The sequence below is a fragment of the Chondrus crispus genome, genomic scaffold, assembly GCF_000350225.1.
Source record: "Chondrus crispus Stackhouse genomic scaffold, scaffold_52, whole genome shotgun sequence".
NCBI lineage: Eukaryota > Rhodophyta > Florideophyceae > Gigartinales > Gigartinaceae > Chondrus > Chondrus crispus.
In genome coordinates, this window is record NW_005178485.1 from 5,289 (window position 1) to 15,693 (window position 10,405).

Consider the following 10,405-nt stretch of genomic DNA (forward strand, 5'->3'; position numbering starts at 1 on the left):
AGAAGGATAGGCTTTCTCGGTGGATCTACTTTGCGGAAATGAAGAACCAACCAAAGATCACTAGGAAAAAATTAAGGACGTTGCAACACTTGTTGAGTGCGTTGCGGCAAATGTTGAGTATATGTGAGGAAATGTCACAAAGGGAGGAGCCTGTCGAGAATGCAAGAAAGCAGAGCAGGAAAGGTCAAAGGGAGTTTCTGCTGCAAACGCACCGTGAGCAAGATGGAAGAAAGAGGCGTGCATTATACCAGCCCTCAAAATGACTCTCTTCTTCAGAGCACATGTAAAGACTGACCACAAGATTGCTGACGCGTTTTTTTGTCATCCATTCCCTACAAATTGAAACGACAAACTCCTCAACTTCGGCACTTCTTCTTCGTCCACTGCCGTGAGATACGCATTCTTTTGTAATTTGCAGTGGTCTGCAGTATGATATTCCCCCTGAGGAATATTAGGGGGAATATCATACTGCAGACCACACTGATGATGTTCTTTGTTTTCCGATTTCAAGTGATAGATTTGAAGGTGCGGTATAAAAGTGAAAGCTGTTTGCTCTAGAGAGGCATAGCGTACTTCCCATGAAGCGGCAATTGTTAGAACGTTTTCCTGTTTATTATTTCATTGGAGAGGACTTTCAATGTGTAGAAAAATATAGCTGCCCTCCCCTCCACTTTCCCAAGAAAAAAAAGTGTGTCGATGGTTAAAATATCAAAAAATTAATTTCGAAAATGCGCCTGTAAAGGGCGTTAGAATCCCTGTCGCAATTAGTTGGTGAAGAAGGGATTGTCGGGCATGTCAGAGGGCGATATGTTGGTGTTCCTGAGCAAGAGAGCCTTCATGGTGTCCTCTCCATCCAGGGCAGCTTGGAGCCTGGGGATGCTAGCGAGAACGCGGGGATCATATTGGAAGGTGTTCACGTAGAAGAAGCGGTCGCCATCCCTGAAGCGGCCGAACTCCTCCTCCCAGATGGCGAGCATCGTGGCGCCCATGGAGCTGCCAGGGGCATGGTCCTCGGCCATGAGGCCGATCCAGGCCTCGATACTGTCGACGTCACCGTAGACGCTCTGGAGCCTGCTCTGGACGTTGGGGTCACTGGAGATGTCCGAGAAGCTCCTGACGATGGCTTCCCTTCCGCGACGGAAGCGACGGCGGATGTCGGTGTACAACATGACGCCATGGTCGCGACTGCGCTGGAGGTTGAGGGCAATGAGGTCGAGGCCGATGACTTCTTCGACGTTGCTGAAGAGGAAGTTGCGAAGGGCGTCAACAACCATGAGATCGATCTTCTGGGCACCGGTGTTCAGGACACCGCGGAGGATCGGTTCAATGCCCTCAGCTATGATCGGGCCCACGCCGGCGAAGAAAGTCATGGTGAGGTCGAGCGGACTCATAGGAGTCAAGCCTGGTCCGAGGCGAGTGATCTCGTTGTTGACAAGTGTATGGCCGACGCGGAAGGAGGCGGTGGTGAAGAGGATACTGGCAGTGGGGTCAGTAGTGCGGATGAAGCCTCTGTAAGGGGGAAGAGTGCGTCCGGTGATGGCGGGGTACCACTCGTCGAAGACGATCCTCTGGAACTGGGCGATGTTCACCTGGCGGGAGTTGTTGAAGATTTCCTCGTCTTCCATTTCTGGGAAGGTGGCCTTGATCTCGCGAGCGATGTCATTGTGCTCACGGAGGAAGACGGTGTGCAGAGTGGTGAGGACGGGGTGCTCGTTGGAGCGGGCGTCACCGGCGACAAAGAAGTTGGAAGAGGGGGTGGGCTCGTTGGACAGGCCCAGGGTGTTGAGCGGGAGGAGGTCGTTGGCGCTGGTCTTGAGCTCGCCGTCGACGAAGGAGCGCAGAGCATCGGAGCGAGCCTTACTGGGCCCGTAGACGGAGTCCAGATCCATGGCGGAGGTGAGGATGTTGATGGCGCGCTCGACGCTGGGGCGCGTGCGGAGCTCCTCGCGCTCAGAGCGGAAGAACATGAGCTGAGAGCCAGATATATTGGCCATGATGGGGTCGTCGGCGGGGATGTCGATGAACGCGGGCTCGGCGGTGGTGCCCTCGGCGCCGTTGTTGGTCGGGGTGGAGGCGCAGGTGTGGTCAATGAGCTGGCCGAAGAAGGTGACGAGCTCATTCAGGCCGCGCGGCTCACGGATGTCCATGGTCTGCATGGTGAGGCCGTTGGAGATGAACCTGGGGGACGGGAGTTCGTCCGAAAAGAGGAGCTCAGGCGGGCTCTGGAGAAAGTAGGAGAACTGGGGCAGGCCTGCGGAGCCCTCGGCACGGTTCAGCTCGGTGGCATCGTTGGTGCAGGTGCCGTCGAAGGTACGGAAGCGGGGGTCACACTGAGTCTTGGTGCGGCGTTCGAAGATTTCGCTATCGGGGGCGACGCCGTCGAAGGCCTCGCTGTCGGTCGGGCCGTTGCCACTGGTAGGCTGGGCCACGACGGAGCCCAGCAGGCAGACAAGGGCAAAAGCGACGATGGCTTTGTTCATGGTGAGGGAGATGTGACTGCCGGACTGAAGCTACTGAGTTGGCGGGGAGGTGGAGAGACGAAAGGGACGGGCGGCGGGGGCGGCTTTTAAGTTGTTCGCAGAGAGGAAGGGAGGTCATGAGGAAGTTAGCTTTGCCATTTCTGCAGACGCAGCTGGATGATGGCAACACACGGCAACGCGGTTAAATTTTGCCAGCGGGCGGACAACGAACCCGGGCGCCCTCCCCTGTCGTGCTTGTGTAGCAGGGGTAATGTCGACGTGTGCTCCCGTCAGCCGAAGCGGTTGATGTGGGATGTGGGATGTGTGTGTGTGTGTGTGTGTGTGTGTGTGTGTGTGTGTGTGTGTGTGTGTGTGTGTGTGTGTGTGTGTGTGTGTGTGTGTGTGTGTTGTGTGTGTGTGTGTGTGTTGCGGCGGGCAGCGAGGCAGCGGGAGCTGTGCGTGAGATTAGTAATGCTAGCTTCCGTCATTGAATGGAATGGTGGGAAGCGTTACGTTTCTGCTCCTGGCATACAAGTTTAACAACTGAGACGGCAAAGCACGTCGCGCGCGCACCAATGGCCGTTTTCCAACGCCAGAGCATGGCTCCAGCGCAGACGACTCGCTCCACGTGCGCATGTGCGCCGCTCCCTTGCCAGCGGCTACGGAGAAATGTTCACATCGAAGTGATGTTCAATGTCGGTATACAGTACTCCTGATAGAAGGGGTGAGGGGAGTCAATGCGAGAAGGCGGCACTGGTTGTGTAGTTGTTCAAACGGGCGGTCGGCGAGAATGATATCGTCGCTGCCATGGTCCTACCCTGTTCTCCCCCGATGAAGGGTGTGGAGAGAATCAACACGAACGAAGAAAGGGCCATGTAGTCGTTCCAACCGGCGATCTGCGAGAATAATGACGAAGCGATCGTCCCGCTGGTTCTTTCCTGGTGAACCGCGCGGAGGGAGTCGAGACGAATGTACTGTGGGCCTCGGAGCTGCGGGAACTCGCGGTGCAGAGAGGGTGGCCACCCCGCGAATAAGCTAGATTTTTGCGATGAGGTGGTAGGAAGAAGAGAAGTAGATGATTAGGCCTCTGCTGCAGTGTCTGTGTGGGAAATGGCTTCAGATGGGGATCCTTTCAGAAGAGGTATAGTGCCATTGCTATGGAAAACCGGAGTTGTTCGTCGCGGCAGGATAGACCGCGGTGAGAAGTCCTTATTCTTGTCGGTGATGTTCACAACAGTCTGACGCCTTGGAATACCTAGACCGCACGTGCGCACATTGTACATGAGTGACAGAGACGATAGCTCCCTATGGAATGATTTTATGCTATCTCTGTGTCATCTCCCTCTGAGAGATAGAAAATTTATCTGCTGTGAACCCACCTCTGCAAGGTTTGGGTACTAATACATCAGCTTTGATGATACCCAGTGGACTTTTTTGTTCTCCCTAAAGTTTACATTGGCAGGATTGGAGCAGAAAGAGAGTTCTCCCATGTTCTACTGGCCATCACGTTTCTCTTCTGGCATGTTTGGTGCTCTTCACCTGCATAAGGTGCTTCTCACCACTTATAAGTTTATAATCTGCTGTGAGTTGCCGATATCACCCAATACCAGAGCGCGTTACGTCAGTCGGTGTGAAGGCGCGGTGGCGCTGCAATGGACAGACTTGTTCCTGGCCTGATTCCTGTCCTGCTTTCAGTCTTGTTATACTGAACTGCTGTCACTGTGTGCTGACGTCAGGGTCAACGTTCCAGGAGGATGCACAACAACACAAGCGAAAGGCCATTTAGTGACGTTTATCCATGGATTTGGAAACCCCCAATCAAGTGACATAAACCAGGAAGTTAATACAGTAGTGCAAAAAAATAACAATTATTGGCCACCGGTGCAGTACAACACCGAAAATTCGGTACAGGTACAGTATGCGCAGGAAGTACCCTTCGAGTGGTACTGCAAGCGGAAGAGGGGGTCCTTCTACTTACAGTGCCAGGTCTTGGAGAGGAAAGACTTGTGCACGCACGTACTTGTAGGATACCTGCGGTTCCAAGGGTACGGTACAAAGTTTGTACCGTTTTGTACTACAAACGGATCTCATGTTAAATTTGCACAGCAAGACCAGCAATGACCGAATTCTAACACAACTTCTTTGCAGTTCGTTGATGCATGCGTGTAACGCTACGGCAGCGAAAGTGGCAAAGTAACTACCGTACATGCTACATAGTGGAGGCATACTACCCAAGGGTACCCTTCAAGGGTAGTGGGGCTGAATGAAATGTGCTAGTCAGTCCACCCTGATGTGTTGTTAAACTTGTTAACAGTGTACATGCCTACACTGCGGGCATGCACACAAAATTGCAAATTCTTGGTCTCACAACGGTGCTTCAACACATCCCATGATCCTTGTCATGGGTTTTCTGCACCTTTTCCTTGATATAGGTACTTTGAACGAGAGTAAGTACGGTCCAGTGTGCTGTACTCCAGTTACCATGCTGCAGCTCTGCTTTACTACAGTAAAGTTTACCCATGGTACTGTACTGCATCACAGTGAATTCAAGCCACCAACAGAAAGAGTATCATGTACCTTCGAAGGTACCGTACGTGAACACGTGGAAATGCTATATGCATGCAAATTGTCCGGCCAAATCATTACATTTAATTTCAGCCGCTACAGTCTACGTAGCCAGATGTCGAACCTACTGTATGTCCTCAAATGAGGACGGGCCGCGGTCAGATAGGCACGAGAGGCCTTTATGGTGGCCTACAAGTCTTTTCGAGCGTCAAAAGGCTTTTCCTAGTTGTGAATACCACCGGAGAAAGAGTTAAGCTGCACTGGGAAAACCACCCGCTCGACATCTAATTTTCAGCACTAACAATTTACGAAGTAGTCAAAAAATATTACAAGTGTAGTACTCATAAAGTCCTTCACGGACTTCGTGACAATCTGCATGCGACCGTTGCATCGCCCTGCATGTGATTCACATATTTTTCGCGATATAAAGCTGAAGAGGTATTCGGACTCTTCGAAGCAATTGACGCAAGAAACCTGCTTGAAATTCATAGCAATGGGGAACCCAGTATAGCTACGAAGCAGTGTCGTCTTAGTCAGAAGTGAGACCAACGTTTCATTATTTGAGAGAGCAACCAAGTATCATTTTCACTCCAAAAGCCACCCCGACCCGTGCGCTCAGTTTAAATATATGACTGTGAACACTCAAATATCCGCAATGCGGGCAGTGAGTAGTGATTCGATTCATAATTCTTCCAGAGGTAGCAAAAGAAAGCGTGCATCGACTGAGGGTAGCAAGAAAGACGACGCGGAGCTTCGAACTAAGGTGTTGACCAAAGGAAACAAGAAGTTCAAGACGGCATTGCAAGCTGCAACAGAAGCAACACCATCTGGAAACACGGTAGATTCCGACAAACTCCTTTGGAAGACCTTGCTCCACAATGGCGTCGTCTTTCCTCCACGCTACCTTCCGCATCGCGTGCCGATGCAGTACGACGGCAAGCCTGTGCGACTCGGCCCGTGCGCGGAGGAGGTAGCCTCCATGTACGCCAAGGTAGATGAGAAGAAAATTAGAGATATCAAAATGTTTGAGAAAAATATCATGGCCGGGTTGCGAAGGGCCATGAGAAAGGATCAATCCCCCGATGTCAACACTGTCATAGACTTTGAAAAGTGTGACTTTTCAAAGATTTTTAAATACGTGCGACACTGCGGAATCCGATACGAGGAAGATACCGAAGATACGGTATCTTTGCGAAAAAGGTGCCGTTTTGCTATCGTTAACGGAGAGCAGGAATTTGTTTCTGGATTTGAAATTCCTCATCCACGCATTTTTCTTGGGCTAGACGAGAAAATTGGGATGGTGAAAGACCGGGTCTTTCCAGAGGATGTAACAATTAACATTGGTGAAGAATCTCCAGTGCCTGATTGCCCCATTGAGGGACACAACTGGGGACGCGTGATTCATGAGCCCAAAGAGGCATGGGTGGCCTTTTGGATGGATTCAGTTTACGGCGATGAAGAATATGCCGAGATTACCGGACAGAAAGTAAGGCCGTTGCGACATTTGTTGGGTACTACTGTCCAGAGACTGTGACATGTCATGGAGGGAGCGTGGTGACTAGGCAACAAGGCAGACGATGAAAAGTCAGATGCATTTTCTGCGACTATAATACCCGCTGCGTACAGTAGCATACGATACATTTAGCTGAGTTCACCGATAGAGAGGTGATAGAAAGAGACGACGTGCAGGGCGAGTGCACATTCTAGCCCTGCAGATTACGGTACCCTGGTACGCAGTGCAGTCCTCTTTTTCCAGATATATCGGAAGACTGGCGACACTTTCTTTCTTTCTTTTTCTTTTTTTTTTGACTTGCGTTTTTGTTAGCCATCGTCCGCAAAATAAAACGACAAGTCCACGTCACGCAAAATAAAACGACAAGTCGTCAATTACAGTGTCATTTCTTCTTTGTCATGTACTGTAATACTCTAAGGTTGTCCGTAAAGTCACGAAAACGCGTGTTTTGGCGGCGTGTTTGCTCGGATTTTCTAAACGAAATCTTTTCAGACAACGCGTTTGGCAGAACTCACATCATTCCGAAAACTGGGGGCATGTGAGTTTTCCACGAGTTCCACATCCGCCTGATCACAGCCGTGCCGGATCGACCCGTCTTGAAGGAAAGCAAAGTGAGTTTTTCGTTCTTTTCATCAGCACAAACGAGTCTCAGACTGCACGGGATATGTGTCATGGACGCCCCTATCGCTTCATCTGGCGGAGTCCATCAAAGGATGAAAGCGCGACAGGATTTGCCACAGATGCCGCCCAAGCAATTGCGAAAGATAGACAAGTGCAAGTTTCTAAAAAGCGGTCCTCTCCAAACGGCCCCCCTCAGCCTGTCAAGAAGACGAAACACATCGCTCTTTCGACTGAGAACCATTTTATCCTTGTGGCGTGCTACAGTATTCGCTTCAGCGAGTAAAAGCGCAGGTGCACGTGATCCGTCGGGCGCCACAACGTTGTACCAGACTTGCGTTTATTGCGGGTAGGCACCCTGCTGGAGGTCAGTCCGCAAAACCCGTGGCGGAATTTTTCAATCTCGGGTTTACTTTACGTCCAGCAATTTTGTAGCCAAATGAAAAAACATTTCACGGACTACCTTTGGTTAATTCTAGCTAGAGGTCCTTGTTTTATCGTCGCTCTTGCGAGAGCCATACTGTATGCATTGTATCCCTCCTACAGTATATAGTTTGCACATGCGCAAGGAATGAGGAAAACCCCCAGACTACACACCAGCACAGCAAATGCATTTTCCCTTTTCGGGTTGAAGGGATGCAGTAAATGGTATGGTATATAAATGAAGAGCGTGCCCAAGAGAGATAGAGCGTGCTTTTGCAAGAATCGGGATATGTTAGAACGTTTTCCTGGTTTTTTATTTCATTGGAGAGGACTTGTCATACCTTGAAAAAGTATGTAGTTTGTCCCAAAAAGCAAGAAAAGGGGGAGAGGGTGAGGTCGGTAACAATTGAATAAAATGTCAAAAAGTGAATATCGTATGTGTGTTTGTGTAAAACCTTGGAATCCGTAACACAATTAGTTGGTGAAGAAGATCCTGGCGGGCATGTCAGAGGGCGAGATGTTGGTGTTCCTGACCAAGAGGGCCCTCATGGTGTCCTCTCCGTCCAGAGCGGCTTGGAGCCTGGGGATGCTGGCGAGAATGCGCGGGTCATATTGGAACGTGTTCTCGTAGTAGAAGCGGTCACCATCCCTGATGCGGCCGAACTCCTCCTCCCAGATGCCAAGCATCGTGGGGCCCATGGAGCTGCCAGAGGCGTGGTCTTCGGCCATGAGGCCGATCCAGGCCTCGACATTGTCGACGTCACCGTAGACGCTCTGGAGCCTGCTCTGAATGTTGGTGTCACTGGTGATATCCGCGAAGCTTCGGGCAATGCGGCCACGGCCGCTGCGGAATCGGCGGCGGACGTCAGTGTAGAGCATCACACCATGGTCGCGGCTGCGCTGGAGGTTGAGGGCGATGAGGTCGAGGCCGATGACTTCTTCGATGTTGCTGAAGAGGAAGTTGCGAAGGGCGTCAACGACCATGAGGTCGATCTTCTGGGCGCCGGTGTTGAGGATACCGCGGATGAACGGTTCAATGCCGTTGGCCGTGATCGGGGGCACGCCGGCGAAGAAGGTCATGGTGAGGTCGAGCGGGCTCATGGGGGACAGGCCGGGGCCGAGGAGGGTGACCTGGTTGTTGACAAGAGTATGGCCGACGCGGAAGGAGGCGGTGGTGAAGAGGATACTGGCGGTGGGGTCAGCTGAGCGGCTGAAGCCTCTATAGGCGGGGAGGGTGCGTCCGGTGATGGCGGGGTACCACTCGTCGAAGACGATCCTCTGAAACTGGGCGATGTTCACCTGGCGGGTGTTGTTGAAGATTTCGTCGTCATCCATTTCCGGGAAGGCGGCCTTGATCTCGCGAGCGATGTCGTTGTGCTCGCGGAGGAAGACGGTGTGGATGGTGGTGAGGACAGGGTGCTCGTTGGGGCGGGCGTCACCGGCGACGAAGAAGTTGGAAGCGGGGGTGGGCTCGTTGGACAGGCCCAGGGTGTTGAGCGGGAGGAGGTCGTTGGCGCTGGTCTTCATCAGGCCGTCGGTGAAGGTGCGGAGGGCGTCGGCGCGCTCCTTACTGGGGCCGTACACGGAGTCGAGGTCCATGGCGGAGGTGAGGATGTTGATGGGGCGCTCGATATCCCTGGCGCCGCTGACCTCTTCGCGCTCGGAGCGGAAGAAGAAGAGGGACGAGCGGGAGATGTTGGCCATGATGGGGTCGTCCTCGGGGATGTCGATGAAGGCGGGCTCGGCGATGGTACCCTCGTTGCCATTGTTGGTCGGGGTGGAGGTGAGGGTGTGGTCGATGAACTGGCCGAAGAAGGTGATGAGCTCGTTCAGGCCGCGCGGCTCGCGCACGTCCATGGTCTGGGTGGTGAGGGCGTTGGAAATGAGCCTGGGGGACGGGAGGTCGTCCGAGAAGAGGAGGTTGGGCGGGCTCTGCGTGAAGTAGGTGAACTGGGGCAGGCCTGCGGAGCCTTCGAGACGGTTCATGTCGGTGGCATCGTTAGTGCAGCTTCCGTCGAAGGTACGGAAGCGGGGGTCACACGGGGTCCTCAGACGATCCACAAAGGTGGGACTGCCGGGGGCGACGGAATCGAAGGCTGCGGCATCTGTAGGGCCGTTACCACTGGTGGGCTGGGCGACGGCGGAGCCGAGCAAGCAAAAGAGGACGAAGGCAGCGATTGCTTTGTTCATGATGGGCGAGAGGGTTGCTGAGGGCGTGGGGTGGATGAGATGGGTTGTGGCGGAGGTGAAGAGATGGATGGGACGGGATAGCGGGGCCGGCTTTTAAGTTGTTCGGGGAATGGTGTGTTGAAGGCGGGAGATGGGAGATGGGAAGATGGAAGATTGGAGCCCGGATGCAAGGGGCGGGGATGGAATTTTGCCAGCGGGCCGGACAGCGAAGCGCGGCTCTCCCGGCCGTGGTGGGGGCATGGGCATGGGCATGGGCATGGACATGGACATGAAGATGGGCATGGGCATGAAGATGGACATGAGCGTAAGGATGAGGATGAGCATGGTATGTAGCGGGAGCATTGTCGACGTGTGCCGGTCGGCGCGGGGGTCGGGGGGCGGGAGGGAAAAGGGGTAAGGGAGTGTGCGGGCGGTGCAGTTATGTGGTGCAGTTATGTGGTGCAGTTATGTGTGTGTGTGTGTAATTGGTAGAGTATTATATGGGGGGCAGTGGGCAGCGTGCGGAGCGACGGCAGGCACAAGGCTGTGTGTGTGTGTGTGAGTCTGTGTATGTGTGTGTTTGTGTTGGTGTGTGTGTGTGTTTGTTTGTGTGAGTGTGGCTGTGGGTGTGCCTGTGTTTGTGGTTGTCTGTGTATAC

At 53.0% G+C, this 10,405-nt stretch overlaps 3 protein-coding genes; 1 reads left to right on the forward strand and 2 right to left on the reverse strand.

Annotated features, from left to right (window-relative positions):
* Positions 1–764: 764 nt before the first annotated feature.
* On the reverse strand, positions 765–2,514 carry CHC_T00009008001 (Animal heme peroxidase homologue). XM_005709862.1 is given in 2 exon segments: positions 765–2,480; positions 2,481–2,514. 1 exon segment carries the CDS (start codon positions 2,478–2,480, stop codon positions 765–767), a length of 1,716 nt encoding a protein of 571 aa, XP_005709919.1. The 5' UTR covers positions 2,481–2,514.
* A 3,165-nt stretch (positions 2,515–5,679) lies between these two features.
* On the forward strand, positions 5,680–6,558 carry CHC_T00008867001 (Putative DNA topoisomerase I). Its single transcript, XM_005709863.1, has one exon. The coding sequence runs from the start codon at positions 5,680–5,682 to the stop codon at positions 6,556–6,558; it is 879 nt and encodes a 292-aa protein (XP_005709920.1).
* A 1,310-nt stretch (positions 6,559–7,868) lies between these two features.
* On the reverse strand, positions 7,869–9,768 carry CHC_T00010289001 (Animal heme peroxidase homologue). XM_005709864.1 is given in 2 exon segments: positions 7,869–8,052; positions 8,053–9,768. The coding sequence occupies 1 exon segment, from the start codon at positions 9,766–9,768 to the stop codon at positions 8,053–8,055; it is 1,716 nt and encodes a 571-aa protein (XP_005709921.1). The 3' UTR covers positions 7,869–8,052.
* Positions 9,769–10,405: the final 637 nt, after the last annotated feature.

Coding starts and splice junctions, on each gene's coding strand:
- CHC_T00009008001 (XM_005709862.1), bottom strand. CDS start 2,480: ATGAACAAAGCCATCGTCGCTTTTGCCCTTGTCTGCCTGCTGGGCTCC.
- CHC_T00008867001 (XM_005709863.1), top strand. CDS start 5,680: ATGCGGGCAGTGAGTAGTGATTCGATTCATAATTCTTCCAGAGGTAGC.
- CHC_T00010289001 (XM_005709864.1), bottom strand. CDS start 9,768: ATGAACAAAGCAATCGCTGCCTTCGTCCTCTTTTGCTTGCTCGGCTCC.